The following is a 23,958-nucleotide window of genomic DNA, read 5'->3' as shown; positions in this document are numbered from 1 at the left end:
AAATTCGTGTTATTGGTGATATGAATTAAAGAAATACAAACAAAATAAAAACTAAAAACAATATGGCCTCATTACTGATCAGGGTTGCCAAGTTTTTGCAACAAAACCCGCCCAATTGCTACACAATACACTCGCTCAATCGCGTTATTCAGTGGGGATCCTCCAGTACAATTTGAATTCCAGGGGCTAAATATCATGTTATTGGGGTCAACTCAGCCCGTGGACATGAAAAACAACCCGCGGCAACAGTGTTAAAGTAGCCCAAACCCGCTGGAAAACCACGGACTTGGCAACACTGCTACTAATCTTAAAAATATCCTTGACATTATCACATGATGGATGGAATATTTGCCAGTGTTATCAAGCCTGCATGAGTGTTATGTTCGCAAAACAAACAAAAAACAATACAACATTTTTTTATTTAATATTTCACTGAAATTTTCCTGGAGATTTATTCTGAAACGGTAATATAAATAAGACGAATACAAACAGATGTTTCCTGGAAGCTTCTGGGCTCTGTCTAATAGAGGAGCCACTCAAATTTCTCCCATTTAAAATACAAATGTTATCTAAGTTCACAAGAAAAAAAGAAAAACCAATCCAATAAGAAACACGGCCAGATTCACTCTGAGAATACATAATGGACATATTCTGCTAGTGGAAAATAAAAACCTCTCAGGTTCAAGTCAGAATGATTAAGAATAACTGGAGAACGTAATAGTTTCTATTGTTTGAAAACAGACGTTTATCTTCATCAAGGTTGAGAGACACTTCAAAAGCCTGAAAAGATGTCAAGCTAACATTAAAAATATACTGACATCAGTGAAACTGATGTAATTGTAGTGTTAGTTATTAAAAGAGTGCAGGCATCTACATTATAACAGACAAATCTTTTAAAGGCCGGCTTCAACCTTTCAAAAGAACTGAAAGGGGGCTGAATTTTGAATGCGTGTCCTGTATCTGCAATGTTTAAAATAACCTATGAGTCGTCGCCATTAACACTGTCACCATCATCTTCCCCTTCTTCATGCTCACCCTCTTCCTCCTCCCCCTCTTCTTCTTCATTCTCTCCCTCCTGGCTTTTAACCTGAGAAGAACAAGAAAGGCTGTCAGTGTTTCTGTACAGTATCCAGCACCAATTATTTACACATACCTCTTCCTCTCCCTCCTCTTCCAACAAATCTCTCTCCTCCTCAGAATCATTTATCTCTTGCTCTTCCCTTTCTCTGTCTTTCTTGCTGGAATGCTGAAGGGAGGAAGCCTCACCCACTTCTGCCTTCACACTCTTCCCCTCTGAGGTAACAAAAACATGCACATACAATAAATATAACAATTGGTAATAATTTAAAATATATATTCAAATAAATACTTTCTATTAATCAAAGAATGTATCATGTTCTTGAAATATTAAGCAGCACAGCTGTTTTCAACATTGATAAGAAGATATATTTCTTGAGCACCACCTCAGGATACTACAATGATCACTGAAAATTTGAATAAGTCCTGTTGAAAATTAAGCTTTTTCATCACAGGAATAAATTACATTAGAAAATATATTCAAATAGAATTTTATATATATATATATATATATATATATATATATATATATATATATACACATACATACACACACACACACAACAATAGTAGTAATAATTATAATATAACAAATTAAATTGCTAATTCTGTTTGACTGATTGCTTTTTTATGACAACATGTTGTTAAAGACACATCCCTAATAAGTTTTGGCATAATGGTATTTTAAGTAAATAATAAAATAATTGGAAATTCTGATTATTGTCTGGGCCCATTTTGACCCTACTACAAAAACTCTGGGGGAAACCATGCAGAATGTTACCAGATTTCTTGCTGTTGTCTTTCTCTATCCTGTCCAGACTCTCCAGAAGATAGTCAACTTTGTGTTTGATTTGAGCAAGCTCTCTCTTAATAGTTTGGAGGTCATCTGCTTTCACTGAAAGAAAAAAAAAAAAAACAATGCATACAAACTGACAAGCCAACCAAGGTCAAAAATGTAAAAAGAGAAAAGTAAGGCTAATACTGAAAATGCAGAAAAAAAAAAAAGAAAAACAAAATCAACCAATATTTATTTTTAATGTATTTTGCACTGGCAGATTAAAATGAACCCCTCGAGTGAGTGAGTGAGTGAGAGAGAGAGAGAGCGAGAATAATAAATAAAGGCACTGACAGGTTCGAGATGATGTCCGTTGGCTGCTCTTGGATGAAGTGGAGAAGCTGGACTTGTTGCGGCGGCTGGTTCCTCCACTCACACTGACCCGTGGACGTTTGGAAGGGATCACAGCCCGTGAGAGAGGAGGTGGTGGTGGAGGAGGCACACGGGAAGGGTATGAATACATTCTGAACAACACAAGCAGACTGAAAAGTCAGCAAAATTGCACACATTTATAAATCCACACTGGCACAGTGTTTGTCCAACATCAATAACTGCAGATCTTACCTGTCATAGTAATCTCTCTGGAAATCAAAATCAAGCTCAAAAGCAGAACTACTGCTGGGAAGATTTTAGAAAATTAGTAGAGATTTTGGAAACCAAACAACTGCTAATTGAAATAAATGGGTATAAAATGGGTGAAACCACTTAAAAAGAAATGTTTTCCTTACCTGTACATATCTCCGGCCGAGCGCTTTGTTGTTTTTGACCTGTGAGGTTTGGGCTCTCCTGCTAAGTTAATATCTGATGGAAAGACAAGGTGATTGTTCAGTTAAGAGAGAAAATATGATAAGATAGTCTAATATTTTTTTTTTATGTCCTCACCGAGCACCTGTCCAGCAATCATCCGGCCGTCCTCTCCTGCTACAGCCGCCCGTGCGTTCCTCTCGTTGGCGTACTGGACGAAGGCATAGCCCTTGTGCACAGAGCAGCCAACAATCTTGCCGTATTTGCTAAAAATGGCTTCAACATCTGCCTTGGTAACCAGCATAGTGTTCAGGTTCCCGATGAAGACCCTTGAGTTAAGTGACCGTGGGTCTGTCTTATTTGTGACGTTCCCGGCCAACAGCTGACTAGTGCTGGGAGGACGACTAGGGAAGGAATAGGAAGGAAGAAACATTAGTATACTTCCAAAGAGAAAGCTAGTCAAATTTAGCATATTTCACTTTATGACATCTAGTACATTGTTTTGAACTGCTTGATGCTAATTTGTGGATGGTCTAGTTAGATTATCAACCTAAAAAGGGCAATACTATTGCTAAATCATTTATACACAGAAACCCCCCACTATATTTGACACGGAAAGAAAGTATTGATGACTGTGACTCACTCCATGACGTCAGTGCAGGGCAGTTGTCTGTTTGTCAATGTGAGCAGGCCGAAGTGTAGATTGTTCTCAGGCAAAACGACAATTTCAGCACTCAACCAATGAGCGGGTCTTCCAACGGCTTTTGGTAACGTGTAGCTGTGCCAATTGACTTAAAATTGAGACCAAAAAACAAAAACAAAAAGAAGAAAAAAAAAAGAAAAAAAAAAAAAAAAAAAAGAAAAAAGCCCTCCTTAAAATATAAAGGCACTTATATTTTACTTATATATATTTATATATGTGTGTGTGTGTGTGTGTGTGTGTGTGTGTGTGTATATACACTGCCGTTCAAAAGTTTGGGATCATTAAGATTTTTTTATGTTTTTTAAAGAAATCTCTTCTGCTCATGGTGGCTGCATTTATTTGATCAGAAATACAGAAAAAAAACTATATTGTGACATATTATTGCGATTTAAAAATAATGGTTTATTATCAATATTGGAAACAGTTTGCTTCATATTTTTTGGAACCTGTGATACTTTTTTCAGGATTATTTGCTAAAAGGTTAAAAACAACAGCATTTATTCAAAATAGAAATCTTGGTCTTCACACTGTATTAATGGCTGATGAAAATACTACGTCGCATCACAGAAATAAATGATATTTTAAAGAATATTAAAATAGAAAACCATTATTTTAAACGGTAATAATGTTTTACAATATTACTGTTTTTTTCTGTATTTTTGGTCAAATAAATGCAGCAATGATGAACAGAAGAGACTTCAATACACATTAAAAATCTAACTGATCCCAAACTTTTGAAAAGCAGTGTGTGTATATAGAGAGAGAGAGAGAGAGAGAGAGAGAGAGAGAGAGAGAGAGAGAGAGAGAGATGTCTTATACTATGTGCGAAAAATCGTGAAACTGTAAAGATGACCAGTTAAATATATATTTAAACAAAAAAAACAAATACATGTAAACAACTAAATCTTGCTAATCATTCGGCTTCATTATATAAAAAACTTATGCAACACACTACAGCTAGGATACAATATCAGTAAATCTTTAACTTTTACCTAAAATTACCCAGCTGTAGTGATGTTTAAGTTTGGGTTTTTTATGTGCTTGCGGTCGCAATATCGCAACGAATAATAGATTTAGCATGTCCCATTTAACCCGTAACAACGCGGTTTGGTTTCTTTTCATAGAAATCATTGATGCAAGGCACTACGACTCAACAAAACCCAACACACGTGCAGAGATCTGTGAAATGTGATGGAAAGTCCTCTAAGTAGACAAAGAGGACAGACCCCACTGTAGAGCTCTGCTCGGCCTAGACACTCAGAGGACGGCGGTATGACGGATCTTTCAGTTAATGCACGAAAAATAAGAAAATGATTGGAGGGGAAAAATATACAAAAACTACTCACCGAATATTTAAAATGCGTTATTTAGGAAGGATCAATAATCTTTCACTGCCTGCAAAAAGGCAACAACAGTGAATTCGCCACGAGCAGTAAATCTGCTACGACATAAAAGCATAAAAGCTGGCCGCATATTTTTCAAGTTAAAAGTCATCGGTTTTATTTTTGTTATAAGCCCTTCTCATGTAAACCACGTAACGCTGACCTGCCTAGTGTTTTTGAAAAAAAAAAATTTCCAAACACTATAATAAGTTTACTGTTTTAACGAGTGATTTTAAGTCGCCGCTGTGCCAACTGACAATGTGTGAATGCTTTTATTTGGAAAGAAACATGACCTTGTTTCGAGTTGCGTCGCACGCCCTTCACGCATACGAACCGGGGATATGTAGCCTACATGACTGTCGATAGTATTAAAACTATGGGCAATAATTTGTTGGGCTCCCAATTGAGTCTTGTTTTGCTTAAAGGGGTCATATGATGCTGCTAAAAGAACATTATTTTGTGTAATGAAATATGTTTATGCGGTTTAAGGTTAAAAAACACATTATTTTCCACATACTGTACATTATTGTTTCTCCTCCCTGAAACGCGTCGATTTTTACAAAGCTCATCGCTCTGAAAAGCGAGGTGTGCTGTGATTGGCCAGCTATCCAGCGCCTTGTGATTGGCCGAATGCCTCAAGCGTGAGAGGGAAATGTAACTTACGCCTCTTAACATATTGTGATGCCTTGTCCGGCCGGAGCGACGAGACAAAAACATTAAACCCATTATAAACGTGATACAAACGAATTCTATTCGTGTTTTCTTTTGGAAGGCAAAAACAAAGTAGTTTCACTTTCTCAACGAAACGGCGTCAAACACAGCGGCCTTGAGTGAGCAGGGGCGGGTGGCTTGAGGCGGATTCTACGAAGGAGCGTACCTTGGTCTTGCAGCAACCACATGTGACGACCCCTGGCTGGCCTGGACTTCATTCACGGTGAAAGCCGATTCACCATCCACAGTGCAAAGTTGATGTATTTCCTCTGCGACCAGCACAGATCAGCTCCAGGCATGACGAAGCGGATATCGTCCTCTTTTGGAAGGCCAAACAAAGTAGTTTCGCTTTCGCAGTGAAACACAGTGTCTATACGACATGGTGGCAGCAGCAGCAACAATACTACAACGAGAATAAAAGGTATGCCTTCTTTCGTGAACATCTGGGCGGTGTTATGCAAATCTTCCCACATACTGACGTAGAGATGTGGGGGCTTGTTAGAACGAGCCGTTTCAGGGGGGCCTGGACGAGTCTCAACTTATATAAAGAATATCTCTTTGGATTTGAGACTTTAGTCTTTGCAACTTCACAGATCTTCTATATTTACCAAGAGCTTGTAACACTCCAAAGAGAAAGGAAAATTTGAAATTGAATCATATGACCCCTTTAAGATTTTTCTCTCTAATAAATAAACATCTTATACAGGTTTTTCCTTTAAACAGTTACTTTTGCTTTGTCACTGGAGTATTAGAGATATTAAAGTCTCTAAAATAATTTCTGGTTAAGTTGATCACTGTGGCCTAAAGACATTGAACCGCTGGGACATATATTTTCGTGAAGCTGCATCGAAACTATTATGAAAAGTATATGACTTGACAGAAACATGACTTGACAGTAGTCCTGTGATTAACCTTTTTCAAGTTACTTTTTCCTTTTTTTTGTACTGCTTAAAATTACAGTCATAAAAAGCAACACACTATGAATTTGCCTGAAAATCAAACCGGCCAGGAGGATTTAAACCAATTATTTATGCAAATTACAAAAAGTTAATACGATTGATCTGCATGTAAAAAAATCTCAGATATAGCAAGTTAGATTTTCAGTGGTTCTCAAATTTTTTCCTTTACATTTTGTTAACAAAATAAAAACTGCTCCACAAACTTTAAGGTTAAATTCTTGAATAACCACTGTTCAAAGAAAGCAAGAAACTTTCTTTCTGTATTTTCATTTCATTTTTAAGCTCTTAAGAGGAGCTTCAGTCCAAATAAAAACATTGATTAGTATAAGCCTAATACCAGAGAAAACAGCACCAGTGTAATAATATCATTCACACTTTACAGCAAGGTAGTCAGCCACATTAGTCAACATGAACAATAAACACTTCTACAGCATTCATTAGTAAATTAATGATACCTTTTAAATCAAAATTTATCTTAACGTTAGAAACTGTAATCTAACATGAACAATGAACAATTTTATTAACTAACATAATAAATGCTATAAAATATATTACTCATTGTGATTGTGTAGCTAATGCATCAACTAATGTAAAAGTTAATATGTGACCTTATCGTAAAGTCTATTTTAGATTTCTATCATATGCTAAAGGTTTTATGCTAATTAATGAAATGTCATGACTGTACATGACACGTCCCCTATTAGGCTATTTTGGGTTGTTTGTGGAAATAATATATATATAATAGAAATAAATTGTGTGTCATTTATTTCTTGTCTAAGCATAGGATGCACAAATAGTGAAAGAATACAATTATCTGTTACCATCCATACCACTAATTAAATAGCACTAATTATGATTACATACTGTATGATGGCCTTACGTTGATTACACAGAAAATAAATTCCTCCTGTATTTACAGTAAATGAAGGCACTTGAAATAAGGCACCTGGTCAGAAACAAACGGACAGATTTTTCTCTCTTTTTTTTTACTGCACAATTCGTACATATTGTCTGAACTGAACTGAAAGAACACAATATTAGGCAGTGTGGGATAACTTGGATCGAAAGAAAAAAAATACATGTCAGTGATAGGACAGTTTGAGCTGACAAGTGAGAATGAGAAAATGAACATTAACTGAAATTAATGCATTTAATTTCAGTGAGAATTAGGGTTGTAAAACAAAAAAAAGGAAGAAAAAATATATCCAATGTTTCCATTCATTTAAAAGTATTTTGTCTTATACAATATAAACCTCTGCATCAAATACCAATTAAATTTAGACACCCTTTGAAAGTGTAAGGGTTGAAGATGATTTTTACAGGTTTTTAATATTTATATATAATATATCGTTTTATATTTGTATATACATAGTCATTTAAGTTATTCTTCTCATACAAAAAGAGAAAAGTTGAGACTTTATTCCTCTCGCAAAAGAAGGAAAAAAGGGGCAAAGTAACTCAAGCTCCTTACCCCTCCCTGCTTACCCCACAAGTACTATCCATCCCCTGACATTGACCCATCCTTCTGAAATGAATCATTCCTTTCAACATGCAAGTCGCAGCAGGTCACAGTCAATCCATGTTTGCTCTTAACCAGCTGAATCCAAATACTGACAAAGAACAGCCACCATTTTTATGAAAAATGGGTTGTGAGGGCTTAGCCTTTCTCAGGCAAACATGGAACATCCTGCTACATTTGATCCTTACCATCTAGTTAGGCAAAGATCTCAAAGATGTGTATTCAAACGAAAGACAGCGGAAGAAACATGGATTCAACAAATCACTGGCTCTGAGCATATCATCGTCTTTGCTCTCAATTTTTACGGGACAGGGCTGAGAAGACGACGGTAGTCCGTGGAGTTACATTTTTAGCCTTTTGGAACTTCTTCAAGAACTCCATCAAGAATCTCCACCCAAGTGCAAATCCAAAAACCAAAGAGCTGGTGGCAAATCTCTGTGTTCAATTTAATACTCCACAGTAAGTTTGGGGAACTGCAGGGCAAAAAACGAAATCAGCAAAATAAACACATTTAATCCAAGTATTGCATGCCCCCTAAGCGCACACTCGTCTTAAGAGATTCAAAACTCAAAGCAGATCCCTGATTAAAGTGCACTCAGTAGCATGGGAGAGAGGAACGGAGCAAAACAGCCAGCTCTGCAACCAGATTAATCAACTCTTGCTCATCTTCTGTGTCTTCAGTCAGATCTAAGAGAGCATGATTGACCACAAGAAAATTTGCTGTGCCTGGCTTCAGCAAACACACACACACAGGAGAAGAGAACAAGCACAAGACAGGATTGCATGGCCAGATGGACCATGAGAGTGTATCACTGCGATGAACAAAGATTGCAGTCCGAAAATAACAAACGTCAGCTCAGTTTTACTTGGAGACAGAGGCAGTTCAAATCACTGGAGAAAACTGATGAGGCCAGTAAAGGATGGTGCTGGTTTTTAGAACAAGTAACACTCATCATCTCAGTAATCTGCACGAGGACTGGTTTTGAGTGTCCGTACTGTCCCCTCATGCTCCAAACACATCGCTGTAAAAGCGAAGCTTCAACTGGTACGGTTTACTACAGCACAGATGTGAAATTTCCTCGTCTGCGCCTCACAACTGCTGCAGCAAAACGCTGCTGCTAAAATTCATGGTTGTTGATAAACTAAGGCAGCAAAACAGTAGTGGTGATATTTCTCGATCACCGGCTGTGGTCTTCCTTGTGATACGCTGTAAAACTGGGAATGAAATGCGCCTGTGTCCATGTTCGCATGAAATCAGAGTGGTTCATTGCGTGTGTGGTTGCAAATATATCACAAATATGAATTTCAGTATCAGTTCTTCCCCTAGTGATGTCATTTGTGTGTATGGAGCACAAAGCCAGACTTTGACAAACGTTTCCCTCTCCCTCACACTGTGTGTATGTATATTTAAAGCTGTGTGTGTTTGTTGCTGGCTTTTCAGTGTCTATTTGTGTACCAGTGTGTTACTAGTATGTATGTGCTTAAATATATGGCAAAGAGCGTGTGTGTGTGTGTGTGTGTGTGTGTGTAGCTCAGGAGGACATGCACTGAACATGGTCTGGCCCTCCCTCTTCTTCATCAGAGGAATCTGGCGAGCTCCAGGATTCATCGGTGTCACCCTCTCCTCCCTCCCCTCGCCGGGTCTACAAGGGGCAAAACATTATGAAGCAATCAGTGTATAGTTTTTTTTAATGGCTATGAAGAGATCAGATCATGTAGGACAAGGTTATTTCCTGTCAGGTAAACCAATAGTTTGAAGAAGCATTATGAGGTTTGTTTGAAAAAGCATGAATAGTAGTTTAAGTGTAAGAGGGAACAAAAAAGCTACCATTTGAGTAATTATGGTTTTAAATAGTTATATAGGAGCAAGTTGCTTTGCACAAAGTAGAAGGCACTGTATCTTCAATACACAGAAATGGACTACACAGTCAAGCTAATAATGGGCATAACTGAAAATGATCTAGAAATGCAAATTCTTACCCGCTGAGGTCTTCGGTTTCTCATGTGTCTCATTAGGAACCAGAGGAGCTGTGTGTCATACTGGTCACCATGACGAACACTGTCTTCATCACGTTCTCGCTTGTTCTTCTTCATTACCTAAACAGTCATGATAAAATGTTAAACATTTATTTTATTGCTTTTTTATTTATCCATTTAAGTTTGCCGTCAAAGTTTGGATAAGATTTTTTGTTTTTGAAAAATATTTATTCTCACCAAGGCTGCATTTATTTAATCGAAAATACTAAATGTTATTTATATGTGATGGCAAAGCTAAATTTTTAGTCTTTGGTGTCACATGATCCTTCAGAAATCTAATATGCTGATTTGATCTTTTTTTTATCAATATTTTTGTGAAAACCATGATACTTTTTTCTACAGTGTAGAAGTATTTACTGTTACTTTTAATCAATTTAATTCATCCTTACTGAATAAAAAGTATACATTTATTTTTCAAATTAAATTAAAATAAATAAATGTTTATATATATATATATATATATATATATATATATATATATATATATATATATATATATATATATATATATATATATATATATATATATATAAAGTGTCAATTATATATATATGTATTTTTATATTTATTTATTGTGTGTTTATGTTTAATTTTATTAAAGAGATATGTTAATTTTATTTTAGGTTTTTTAAAATTTTTTATTTAAAGGGTCATAACGTACACATTAAGTCTTAGTCTTATGCCAAGATTGCGGTCATTTAGAATTTTGAAAATGCTCAAAATTCAGCTTTGCCATCAGAGGAATAAATTGCATTTTGATATATATTAAAATAGAAAACAGTTGTTGTAAATTGTAGCAATATTTCATAGTATTGTTTTACTGATTTTTTTTTTATCAAATAAATGCAGCCTTGGTGAGAAAGAGAGACTTAAAACATAAAACCATTAAAAAAAAAAAATCTCCTAAACTTTTGAACAGTAGTGTATATCAGACACAAATGAGACCCACTAAATTTCATGTGATATGCATTATAGGATAACATATCTTTCATTACACAGTATGTCTATAGTGTGGCACAATATGTATAATATGTATCCTGTGAGTACAGCTTAACTCTAAGTTGATGCACCTTGTATTCACAGCGTTGAAAATTCTTGGGCATGATAAACATCCTAACTTTCAAGATTTATATGAGGAATGCTTTCTCAATCAGGGAGACAGAATTACTGGTGATCAGACTCATTTCTTGCATTCACAGTAAAAGTGTTTATCTTGATAGGTTTTTATCATTGTTTACTGCTATTATTATTTGTTTATTGTATGTCTTTGCAGCAGCATGTAGTCCACAAAGATTTCGAGGAAAATAAAGTATACTACTACTTCTACTTCTACTAAGTATACCTCTTTAAGTCCCTTTAGTGTTGTGGGATTCTCAGCAGTGGGTGCCCACAGCTTCACATCATGGTCTAAACCACTGGTGGCTAAACCTGGAAGATGAGGATGAGGCTCCAGACAATTCACCTGAACACAGAAAGAGAATATTACTTATATATGAATTTTTTCAAACCAGAAGTTCAATGATCTAGTTCAATTTAGTGAAGTGACAGTGTCTTACCACTCCTCCCCGGTCTCCCTCCATAAACTGAACCACACGAGCAGAATTCTTATCCCACAGGTAGATGTGTCCACAGTCACTGCCGCTGACAACAAACTCACTACAGGGACCGTAAAAGTTAACTCCCTTCACTGGAGGAAGATTTTCCAATAGCAGATGGAACAAGAAAAAAGGGGGTGATGGTTAAGAATTGGATTTTTCAAAAACTGATTTTATATTGGTTATAACATGCATGCAAAATGTGATACACACCTTATACTGCAATGAAAACAAATATAAAGTACCTGTAGCATTGTTGCGGTGACCCTTATATCTCCTGCGGTAATCCGCTCCATCACTGTGGCTCGAGTCAAAAAGGTAAATGTCCTCATCGTTGTAACTTGCCAGCAGTTCTGAAACACAGATCAAACATGAAACACTTTGCATGTTGCTACAACAGACCATGTAATATAAAGTTTTTATTCAAAGGCATGCAACCATACAGCAGTCACTTTCTGAGAGTTAAGTGTGCATATTACCTGTGCCATCATGGCTGTACACTAAACAGGTAATATTTGTTTTGGACTCGCTGGACACCAAGTGAGAGGGACAAAACTTCTTCAGCACACCATTATTATCATGTTCATTTATCTTTCTCTGGTCATAGATCCTATGACATAAAAAGAGGAAGAGAGAGTGAAACAGTGAGTGATGCATGACAACAGTTGCCCAGTCTACTGTCACAGTGTCATTGGAGAAACAACTGTAACAGGTATAAAGTTGGACAGCTGCATCAGAAGCAGCTTGTGATAGAGACAACATGATGACTTCAGTACAAAGGAGGTGACATGTCAGTGAAAATGTTTGTCTCACCTGACATACTGGTCTCTACCACCCACAGCAAAGTGGTGTGTGTTGGCTGGATTCACGAAAATGGTGTACAGCCCCACCTTCTTTTCACCCTCCTTCACCACCACCAGTTTGCTGAGAGATTTAAAAAAAGAAAGAAAAATTATCGTTCTATATAGCTAACAGTATGTGCTTTACATAGAACAAAAGTCTGTAATGTATCCTATGATCACACTATGTACTATGTACGCTTACTGCAATCTTACCTTGAAGAATTAAATAACATTTTTATAAGTTTGAGTGTAAAGAGATATTTTTCTATGATGCCAGTAATGTTTTTGGGATCTAAAGAGCAGGATTTCTATAATGTGACAAAACATTTTCTGTTTCTTCAATACAGCAGATGTTCTTCTGTTGTTGGCCTTTTGGCCATTTTTATTTTTGTAGTATAGAATAGAAAATATGAGAAGAAGAGGGGAACAGGATTGTAACCCAGAAAATCAAACATTCAATTTTAGGCCGCAGGATAAAAATATGTCTAACAAAAGAATGACAATCAGGGCTGATTCTAGTATGAGCTGATGAGCTGTTTTTATAGTAAGCTTGAAAATAGATCACATAAAAAGATATTTTTAAGGGTAAGTGGAAACAATTTTTAATCCCAATAAAGTGGGTCTACTAATGCTCTTGAACCATTCTTAATAAATCATTTTAAACAAGTCTCACAAAAGTTACATTTATTTGATCACAAATACAGTAAAAACAGTAATATCGTTAAATTTAAAATAACTGTTTCTCCAGTCTTCAGTGTCACATGATCCTTCAGAACTGATCTGGTGCTCAAGATACATTTCTTATTAATACCACTGTTGGAAACAGTTGTGCTGCTTAATATTTTAAGGAAACTGTGTTTTAAGGAACCTTTTCAGGATTAAGGATTCAGGATAGAAAGAACATTATTTATTTGAAACAGGAATATTTTGTAACATTATAAATGTCTTTATTCACATTTTTATCAATATAATAAATCTTTCCTGAATACAGGTACTCATTTCTTTAAAATGTGTACCTGTTTTTAGGGAGTCTTACTGACCCCAAACTTTAAACTGCTGGGTTAATCATCTTGTTTTAAATGCTACAGTTTTTATAGCATTACTTCTCTGAGGAAGTGTAATAATTAAACTATTTCCATAAAACAAACAATTATCAGTGTTTCCCCACATTATTTTAATAAATAACAAAAAAATAAAAGTACCACTGTTAAGTAAGCCATATAATTAATAACCTGTGAGAAAAGCTTCCACTGACTCATCTAGCTGCTGATACAATTCTTTGTAGGATTTCTAATCCTGTCCCTGTTCACTTGTGTCACTCAGCTGAAGTGCTCCTTTTCTTTAGTTCTGGCAATTTTAGGGCTGTTTGTGACATTTGTGACATGACTGTGCACTCACTTGGCAGGTCTGTCTAAACGCAGGTCAATACCGAACACTACTGCATCTTCACCAGCGGAGAGGAAAGAGCAGGGAGAGTCTGGCTCCAGTGCAAGCTGAGAGAGGGGGGAAAAAACATTTAATCACAAGTATTCACATGTGACTTTTTGATTGCAGTCTCTTTTTTAACTTGCAATAAATCAATAAAAATGATCAGTTTTAATATTATATGAAGTATGTTCTTTGTTTTTGCACCACAGTAAGACTGAATGCTTGATACTGATTGGGCAACAGATGTTCCAAGCTGTTGATTAATGAATGTATGTGACTGTAAAGCTCTAGTCACAGATTTCAAACCGGTTTGGTTTGAGGTAACCACGGAAAAAGCTAATTGAAAACAATTCAATTTTGAAAATGAATATACACCAGAATGATGGCTACAAATTTAAACACCTCAGGGTTATCATTCATTTTCAATAATCGGTCTGTCATAAATTACTCCTATTAAATATACAATTAAACAAAACTTTTCTGGTTGATCATACCTTATGAGCTGCACCTTTGTGCTGAGCCACTCTTTTGGTGTTCTTGCAACGTTGTGTGGCAGAAAGCTCGGCCACTCTGATCTGTCCATCTCGGGCACACATGGCCAAAGTGGAGTCACCGCTGTGTGGGAGGAACTTTGCCTGGGGATAATTAATAATAAAATGCATTGATTTAAATCTACACATTTTAAAATATTCTTCCAGATATCTGAAACTAAGATTTAACCCCTTTAGTGGATACACACACAAAAAAGAGGTTTCTGTCCAACAACAACCCAATAAATATAAAAGAAAATCACAAATAATTTGGATAGTGGCTACACATAGTACACTGAAGTGGCTTTTATGGTGGTTATTTTTATAACATGAACAGATTCAAAAACACTTTTTGAAATTTTGTGATCAGTACAGTTTATAAGGAAATTAATAACTTTTCAGTTAAAATGCTTTAAATTAATCAAAGGGACAGTACAGACTTTTCCATTGTTACAACAAAAAAAAAAAAACATTCTAAACTGTTCTTTTGACCTTTCTATTAATCAAAGAATTGTGGGAACAAAATCACTGCTTCCACAAAAATATTGAGCAGCACAGCTGTTTTCAACATTTCTAATAAGAAATGTTTCTTGATTACCAAATTCTGCTGTCCACATTACACTTTAAAATATATTAAAATAGAAAACAGTATATTTTTAAATTATAATTATATTTCTTTTTTTACTGTATTTTTTTATTCCATTAAATGCAGCCTTGGTGAGTATAAGGCTACATTTACACTAGTGCGTTTTAGTTTTAAAACACATAACTTTTGCTACGGATACGCCTGTTGTTAACACTACTCTGGCGTTTTCGACCATCGAAAATGGAGACTTTTGAAAATGCTACAGACCCCGTTATAGTTTGAAAACTCCGGGGTTGCATTTTAGTGTAAACCAGACCAAAATGGAGACTTTTAAAAATGATGGCGTGGCTGCCCACATTCGCTCTGCATATCCTTGACAACCGTTTAAACAATAACATCATGCTCATTTTTATACCTGCATGAATGGTCATGTGATATGCGTTTTTGGTTGTGTAGTGTGGATGGAGATCGTTTCTGAAACCCAGTGAAAATGCAAATGTAGACGAGGATCTTTTTCATTTTAAAACACGCACTAGTGGAAACAGGGCCATCTTTCAAAAACTTGTTGACTTCAAATTTTAGAACAGCAGTGTTACAGTACAGGAACTGTTTTTAAAATGTTGTTATTTTCTAATAAGATAATATTGTTTGCCATCAGAGACCTTAAATTTGGAGTGGCACAGCAATGCACTTTTTCACCTGAAAGACATTGCTCTTATGTCCACTGTCAAACTCCAGCTCTGCCCTTCTGTGAGCCCAGTCCCAGATCACCACGCGGAGGTCATCGCTACCGGAAGCCAGGCGGGTGCCAGAGGGGTTAAAGTGGAGGGTGTTCACGCAACCTGTGTGTCTCTCCAGACGGCCCTGCAGTTCCAGCCTCTGCACTAGACCTCGTGCCCCACACACCCTCTTCACAAACTGACGCGAATCACGGCCAATCTCTCGGGCACGCAGTGATGGGACCGCACACCAGGAAGGGCGACTCAGGTCACACAGGTCTGCTCCCAGCCACGCTTCCATGGCTTGCTCATCTTCTTCCTCAGCATCCTCTTCCTCCTCCTCTTCTTCTTCTTCTTCATCGTCATCATCTGAACTGGAAGAGTGGCGTGTGGCTCCACCACTGGGTCGATTCCTCTTCCTGTTGGATCTCTTACTTTCATCTTTTCCCCTCTCTCGCTGCCCTCCTCCCTCACTCTCTCTTTCTCCTTCTTCAGTGAGAGAGTACAAACCACTGCCATCCATGCTGTCAGTGTCCTCCTCTTCTCCTGGCCCCTGTTTCTGCTCAGAGTTTACCATCGGCCTGTCCTGACCATCCTCACTTCCCTCTGGGGCTGAACTCAAATTTGCTGTCAAGAGAAAATTTGAACAATTAGTGGAGCACTGCTTATTTACATATCCTGCTGTCAAGGTAACTAATATTATCGTAAGATTCCATTACAAATACACACCATTATTTTAGGGTCTATTCTTAAAATTAATGCTTTTATTCAGCAAGGATTCTCAAAAGTGACAGTGAAGACACTTAGAATATTACAAAGGAATTCTATCTCAAATAAATGTTGTTCTTTTGAACTTTCTATCCATCAAAAAATCCTGAAAAAAAAAAAAATGTATCATGGTTTCCACAAAACTATTAAGCAACACAACGGTTTCCAACATTGCTAATCAAAATAAATGTTTCTAGTGCACCAAATTAACATAATAGATGATTTCTGAAAGATAATGTGACACTGAAGACTGGAAATGCAGGTTTGCCAGCAAAGAAATAAATAACATTTAAAAAAAAATAATAGAAATTAGTTATTTTAAATTGTAACAATATTTCACAATATTACTTATCAAATAAATTACAGCCTTGGTGAGTGCAATGATGTCTTTAAAAACATTAAAAAAAAATCTTACCGAACCCAAACTCATGAACAGTAGTGTATATGACAGTTAGGACTCTATTTGGTTCCATACCTGAATCAGGACTGGTCTGGGCCTCTGGCGCTGCAGATGTATCTGCCTCCACTCTTCCTTCTCCAGGTTCATCAGAGCCCCCTGGTAAATTAAGCCCCAGACATAAAAATTGGCTACGTTTGCCATCACTTGAATACATCAGAGATTATGAGCATTTCACTCAAGGCTTTATTCACTCTCATGTCGCATTGACCTCATTTTATTTGATTTTATTCCGTGAAGCACAAAATGAGATGTTATAATAAATAATAATGTCAATGCTGCAGTTAATAGTGACTTAAATGTTGGTCTATTCCTCATAGGACTTCAGAAGATGCATAATAATGAGAATGATTTGCATAGACTATTGTTACTATATTTTATGGTGATTTTTTTCAACTTTTTTAACTTTCCTCATATGGTGAATGATGCACGCAGCTTAAGATCTTTTGTATTTCACTCAGAAAGAAAACAATATTGGGGTGGTACCGCACAAGGACATAATTTTCAGTTTTGGGTGGACTTTTACTTTGGTTTACTTACCATTTGGGACACTGGATTTATCATCTGTATCGCACATTCTGTCCAACTGTCCCTTCTGACAGAAGAGACCCTATAAAAAGAAAAACGAAAATGGCTTTCTTCAATCAATCACGTACTGGATAGTCACCACATAACATTATTTTCAAGACCAAAAAAAAAAAAAAAACCTGAGTTGAGGGTACTGTTAAAGAATGCTTGACAGATCATTTAAAGGTAGTATTTCATATAGTCGATGATTACTAGAGGTCTGAACAAAATGCAGTCTTCAAACTGATGAACATAAAAAGGCATTACTGCCCTTTTGACATATTTAAAAGGTGCTGACCCATCCAGTGACTGACAGGATCCCTCACATCATCTAAATGTGGCAAACTAAGCCTGCTTGCATAGTAAATAGCTGGCATGGTAAATACCTGCCTCAAATCGCAAAAGCCGTGACATTACCTTGTACAGTCCAACTGCAGATGACCCTTATATAGCAACTTAAGTGTTTGTGCAATAGTGTTAATGCCACATAAGTTGATAGTGCGCAGTAAACTGGCTGCGACAAGCTAGTGTGCTAACTAATCTTAGCAATTGCTTTTGTGGCATTACCCTGGTCAAAAATAGAAAAGCTGCTGGCTAGTTTTGCAACCACACACGGATGTTGGCAAGCAAGTAGTTGTACAGGTTCTACAATTTGAACAAAGGGATATATATTCTCAAGATTACCAAAACGTCCCGACGAGGAAATATGTTGTAATGTGTTGTGCACGAAAACCACGAGTTTCAACACGTCAATTTCAGATCTGTAATGAGTGCTGACCCGAGCTGACAACATGTAAACATTGGTCGTTGCGAGAAAATGGAGAGCTAACTAACGTTAGCGTGTGGTGTTACCTCTAACGTTACTGTAGGCCCAAAGTCTCCGCACTTATTAATCCTCTGCGCAGATTTCCCTTCCTTCACCTTCGAGTCACGCGCAAACAAGAGGTCGACACATTAGTTAGTTGTGTTAGTTAGACCGGCGATCCAAAAACCCCGCAGTTTTAGGTCACGTTTCTGGTCGTACCCGCAGTGTTTATGTTTTCGTTAGCGCTTCTGTTTTTTTCCCTTTCTCTTTCCTTTTTTCTCTCTTTCTTTTTCCGGCAAGACGCTCGTTCTCCGGAAGTGAGTCTAGATTCACAAACACAGCGGCGCTTAATATTACACTACACACTGATAAATGTGATGCATTATGTTCACACTAAAAATACACACACACACACTAAGATTTTTTTTTTTACTCTCAATATTTATTATGAATCCGCCATTTACGTTTATGACGAAGAGTTTCATCATAAAATTCCGAAAATAACAACAAAATTATTATTATTATTATCATCATCATTATTATACTAATTAAAAAACAACCTATTTATACAAGTAAATGTATGGCCCAATAGCTGACCATATCTGAAAATATTATTTGGATTAATTAATGATAATAATCAAGAATTCAAATAAATAGTAATAATAATAATAACAATAATAACAATAAGTTTTCATAATAATATTTTATCGTATTATAATTGTAATTAAGTAGTAGTATTGTTATACCACTTCATCAACAGCAATAAAAACAGCAACATAGCCTGTTTATACAGATAAAGATATTGCCCAATATCTTATCTTTTGATAAAGAGAGAGAGAGAGAGAGAGAGAGAGAGAGAGAGAGAGAGAGAGAGAGAGAGAGAGAGAGAGAGAGAGAGAGCAGGGGCGTGTTTTCCCGGCTGAGAGATGGAGATTCAGTTCTCTGCATAATATTCTCGGTTCAGTTGTTCTGACATAATTTTAAAGTACTCGGACAAAAAAGGAGAAATTTCATTTATTTAGTGTTTCAGAGTCACGCTACAGATTCCCGCGAACATTCAGAACTATGAGTGAGGTGAGTGTTCATTTGTTATTTTAAATCTGATAAACCAGAGTTGGTTAAAAGTTAATTAGAATTTTATAATAAAATAATAAATATATAAAGTATTACGTTCAATGTGAATATGTAATTTGTTGAGGCCAGAAAAAAAGGGTTAAATAATTGAAATCCTTTGAGCCATGTAGGTTGTATTGAAGAGTACATTGCTTCGTCAAGCCACCTCTAATTTCTCTTCAGTAAAGATGAGAAATATAAAAGGGTTATGTTTTCATCTTTACTGAAGAGAAATTAGAGATGGCTTGACAGCTAAGCCATCCCTTTATACATTTACAGTGCTTTTCACTCAGTGAGAAAATGTAAATCTTTAGATTCCCTTGGTTTAAAATGAAAATGTGGTGCTTTACATAATTTTTGTATGTTCCATTAATTGCCAGTTAATAAGTGGCTCAGGGGAGCTTGACCTTGCTGATATGAGCTTGGCTAATTAGCAGATGGAGATTGTGCCGTGAGGCTCATGTGTATCACTGATGTGTGAGATTGAAAATAAGGTAAGGTAATGAGCAGAGAAAAAGTAATGGACAACACACTGGGCACCAGCCGGCTGGATGGGATGGGGTGGGACCCCCCCCATCACACCCCCATCATCATGTCTTATAAGTGTGGAAGACCGAAGTATCAAAAGTCTTAACTCCATAATACTCATATAACCTACTTTTGGCAAATTATAAAATAGAATATAGACAACAGAATGACATATACAAAGAAAATGAAAATTCTTGAGACGAAAGTTGTCATGTTTTTACGCTCAAAGGGATTTTATCTGACAGCTCAGAGAGTGTGGTGGATTTATGGATGCTTTTAAACATACTAGAGAGGGGAAGCTGAGGCAGGTTTAGAGTAAGGGTAAGGAGAAGAGGTTCTCTCATTTAAAAAAAAAGGGCTGCAGAGATTTGCATCTGAAAACGTCCCTTGCAGCAAGAGAGTGGATAATATGTGTATGTGTGTCTGTGTTTAGGCAATGTTCTATTTCGTCTCCCTTGATGACACTTTGTGCTCTACAGATAATATGTAAGAAGTATTTACAGTATATTAACCGCTTAAAGCAAATATCATGGAGTTTCTCAGGTTAACCGTCAATTCATTGCTGAAAGTACACATTCAATTAAGTAACGCAAGAAATACATAAATTGACACATTTTGGATGTTAGTGTCTATATGAATAACTCAAATCTAGGGCATCATCTCAAGGCTAATTTATTCTCGTAATTGAAAAAGCAAGGTCACAGAAATAACGAATGCATGCAGTTAACTCATGCTGTGCACACTGAAAAGGTAATGTGGATGGTGACGGATTCTCTCCTTAACAAAATTACAAAAGCATACTTTCATTTAACAAATATATAAAAAAAACAGATAAATATGATATTTGTGGACCATAAATTGGGTCCATTTTTCAACTACAAATGTCATTAAGGATAAATGAATTAAAAAAATAATATAAAATACACACACACACACACACACGCACTAAGCTTGCATGTTATGGCGATCCTCTCCAGGGCTGAGTGCCACTGTTCCAGATTGCACACAGAACTGAAAAAGGAGGATTAAACGGATGGGGATTAAAGGGTCTTTATCACTCAGCGTCCTAACACACAACTCATAAAGCACATATCAGCTTTTAATTTAATGGCAGATCACATAAAAATTCACAAATGTTGTTATTTTTGTTCATACTGCATGTATAAATGCTTGCACACGATGATAAACCTGGTAGTTGCTGTCTTTTTCTTACAGAACAGTTCATCTGATCCTCCCAACAGCACTCAGGGGCCCATCACAGATATAAAAGGTGCGTTTATGCGTTTCATTACACCATGTTTGAATTTTTCATAATTGACTTCTTGGAAACTCCTCCATGTTTTGTTCTCCACCAGAACTGTATGGTTACATAAGGCCAGGTTTATATTTGTACAAATATAAGTGCAACCTACCACAAAACAGGTGTCTACCAATGCAGTCTGATTTTTATCTGTTTTTACTATTTTTATCGTAACGGATCAGTTCAGTTCACATGTGCACATGCATACCAATGAGAGCTCAAGCATGCATTCACTCAGGATACAGTTCTTTATTGCAGTCCAGTGTAGGTTGGTTATTCCCATAAGGTCCGTGTATATTCAGCTGACTTACCCTTTCATCTCCCCAAAGCCCTAACGTTGCAAGTCCCATCAGCTAATTAAATGAGCTCGTAATAACTTAAAGGGGTATTTCATTTAAAAATAAGACATTTTGAAGAATGTTTCAGCTGGTTTTGTCCATACAATAGAAGTCAGCTGGCGTAAACTATCATTTGTGTGCCTCTAGTGACACCAAACAGAAGTGCAAAAATTGGTTGAATAAAAAGAATAGCAAATAGTGTGCTCCAGTGATTATGTGTTTTTGTAGGCCAACCCAGAAGTTAGCATCACCCTGGTTTCCCTCGACCGAAACCCAATAGGATTTTTTACACTGGCTTTTAGAATATTGCAGTAAATAAGCTCTGTGACCAACAAAAGTTTATTATTCTTACATGTTTTGTTCATAATAATAATAAAAGAAATTTGAAGGCTAAATGCAATCGCAAAAACGTAGGCTATAAACCAACTATGTCACAGTCACATAACTTCAACATCCCCACCATTAGCTTCCAACGACTCTTTTAGTCTTTATTTAAAATGTTATGTTATTTAAAAATAAAACTGAGTACCTCGTGATGACATTAAATGCTCCTGACAAACTCTATAGTTTCCTTTTCTAGACATGTAAAGCTTTAAAATATCACAAGGGAGTATTACTTATATATTTAAAAAATGTGAAAATATCTTAAGCTTGTTTAACCACAGGCCTTATTTTGGTTTCTATGTCATGTGCCCCTCAGCCCCCCAGGAGAAACCGGTGGACAAAGCGGGGAAGAACCCTACACAAGAACCCGAAGAAGAGATCGACATTGATCTGGATGCGCCAGAGACAGAAAAGGCAGCTTTGGCAATACAGAGTCAGTTCAGACGCTTCCAGAAAAAAAAGAAGTAGAAAAGGGAAGAATGAATGAAAGAATCAGTGCAGAGGACCTTCCAAAATATTCAAAATGGAAAGAGATTTAAAAAGGAAGAGACAGGGAAAAGTCAAGTGTGGGTGGGAAATTAGGGGTTTGGAAAACAAATGATAGCCCAGTGGCATCAACATGCTGGGTTGATTAGCGTTTAAGACAAGAATAGGAAGGATTTTCACTTGCAGATTTTGTTCTCATTGTATTTGTCTAGATTTGTCTTTATCCTTTCTCTCCTCTCCTGTAGACATAAATATAGGTAGAAGCAACAGTTACTGACATGTGCAACACTATCTATTATTTAATATATTCAGCATATCAACGATGCAACAGCACAAATGTAATTGATATAAACATAAGAATTCAAAGGGCAGTAAATGATACGGTAAAACATGTTGGTGTGAATTAGTGTTATAGATATGAAGTAGCTTAGTTGTAAATTAATTCTTAGAGGTAGCTCTTAATTGCTTTGTTTTTTTTTTTGTTTTTTTTTTTTTTAAATGAGAAGCATTTGAAAAAATAAGGAAATTTCCATAATACCATTATCTTTTTTATCATTAATTAACTACATTAATATGAACTAACAATGAAATATTCTAAAGCATTTATTAAAATTAATTATTAATACATTATTAAAATCAAAAGCTGTATTGGTTTATATTATTTAAAGGATCTAAACATTAATTAACAGCTGTGTTTTTAAACTAATGTTAACAAAGATTAATAAATACAGTAACAAAGGAACTGCTCGCTGTTAATGTAATTTAATGCATTATTGTAAACCTAATTGTAAGGTATTACCGAAATTTCTTTATATCAACAGCAGACCATATAATGATTATTTGATTAAAGAAAAAATATAATAACCTGACATTAACAAGAATTAGCAATAGCCATATCTTGCATATTTCTGCATTTTAGACAGGGATTTAATCAAGACACCGTTTAAAATTAAGTAGCTTGTTATATTCAAATGTATCCCTATATTAAACTAGGCAAATGGCCTTGAAATACTTGTGAAACAGGCAAAGTATGATATTTTTGTTCAGTTTACTGTATTTTACCAGCTGGTTGAATTTAGCACAAGGTCGAGAACCTTTTTAAGGCACGTCATACTCAGTGAAATTAGCAAAATGCCTTTCATTTTTGCTTTAATGCCAGAATTTACAGACATGCAACAAGATCCTTGAATTTTTGGGAACTGGTGATTCAAATGGAGATGATTATTAAGGAAAGTGTAACATTTTGATCTATTTTAAGTGTCTTTCTTGTTCTCCTTTCCCTATAATTAAAACAGTCTCTACAGATATCTCAGAATAGCTCATAATAATGAGAGCAGTCTATAAACACTCAAGATGATCTCACAGTTAATGGGACAAATGATGTCTGTAGTTGCATTGAGACAGGCGCGATCATCTGTTTTTGATTGTTCTCAAATAGTCACTGGCAATGCAATAATTGAACACATCTGTTATGATTCTGTACATTTTATATAAACTATGACACATTTTATTGTTGGACAGTTATCTTGTCCTTTATTGCCCTGT

At 36.1% G+C, this 23,958-nt stretch overlaps 3 protein-coding genes across 10 annotated transcripts; 1 reads left to right on the top strand and 2 right to left on the bottom strand.

Annotated features, from left to right (window-relative positions):
- Positions 1 to 400: 400 nt before the first annotated feature.
- LOC109058003 (heterogeneous nuclear ribonucleoprotein C-like) lies at positions 401 to 5,741 on the bottom strand. Of its 8 annotated transcripts, none has more exons than XM_042777222.1 (9): positions 5,619 to 5,736; positions 3,300 to 3,447; positions 2,795 to 3,060; positions 2,641 to 2,713; positions 2,477 to 2,524; positions 2,207 to 2,376; positions 1,859 to 1,972; positions 1,154 to 1,293; positions 401 to 1,087 (listed from the first exon to the last, which is right to left on the bottom strand). In XM_042777222.1, exons 1-9 carry the CDS (start codon positions 5,668 to 5,670, stop codon positions 980 to 982), a joined length of 1,119 nt encoding a protein of 372 aa, XP_042633156.1. In that variant the 5' UTR covers positions 5,671 to 5,736; the 3' UTR covers positions 401 to 979. The 8 variants fall into 8 exon arrangements, with proteins under 8 accessions (XP_042633156.1, XP_042633146.1, XP_042633150.1 ...); XM_042777212.1 differs by having other exon boundaries at positions 2,477 to 2,530; positions 5,619 to 5,733; XM_042777216.1 differs by having other exon boundaries at positions 2,477 to 2,527; positions 5,619 to 5,724.
- A 1,637-nt stretch (positions 5,742 to 7,378) lies between these two features.
- Positions 7,379 to 18,582, bottom strand: LOC109057978 (DDB1- and CUL4-associated factor 8-like). Its single transcript, XM_042777203.1, has 13 exons — positions 18,312 to 18,582; positions 17,433 to 17,502; positions 16,911 to 16,991; positions 15,648 to 16,294; positions 14,327 to 14,467; positions 13,803 to 13,897; positions 12,376 to 12,486; positions 12,042 to 12,172; positions 11,808 to 11,915; positions 11,524 to 11,654; positions 11,310 to 11,429; positions 9,911 to 10,027; positions 7,379 to 9,573 (listed from the first exon to the last, which is right to left on the bottom strand). The coding sequence occupies exons 2-13, from the start codon at positions 17,467 to 17,469 to the stop codon at positions 9,463 to 9,465; spliced, it is 1,830 nt and encodes a 609-aa protein (XP_042633137.1). The 5' UTR covers positions 17,470 to 17,502; positions 18,312 to 18,582; the 3' UTR covers positions 7,379 to 9,462.
- A 577-nt stretch (positions 18,583 to 19,159) lies between these two features.
- Positions 19,160 to 23,928, top strand: LOC122148870 (Purkinje cell protein 4-like protein 1). Its single transcript, XM_042777197.1, has 3 exons — positions 19,160 to 19,338; positions 21,121 to 21,175; positions 22,244 to 23,928. The coding sequence occupies exons 1-3, from the start codon at positions 19,330 to 19,332 to the stop codon at positions 22,393 to 22,395; spliced, it is 216 nt and encodes a 71-aa protein (XP_042633131.1). The 5' UTR covers positions 19,160 to 19,329; the 3' UTR covers positions 22,396 to 23,928.
- Positions 23,929 to 23,958: the final 30 nt, after the last annotated feature.

This window comes from Cyprinus carpio, chromosome A2 (genome assembly GCF_018340385.1).
Source record: "Cyprinus carpio isolate SPL01 chromosome A2, ASM1834038v1, whole genome shotgun sequence".
NCBI classification, from domain to species: Eukaryota; Metazoa; Chordata; class Actinopteri; order Cypriniformes; family Cyprinidae; genus Cyprinus; species Cyprinus carpio.
This window is presented reverse-complemented; position numbering and strand designations above follow the sequence as displayed.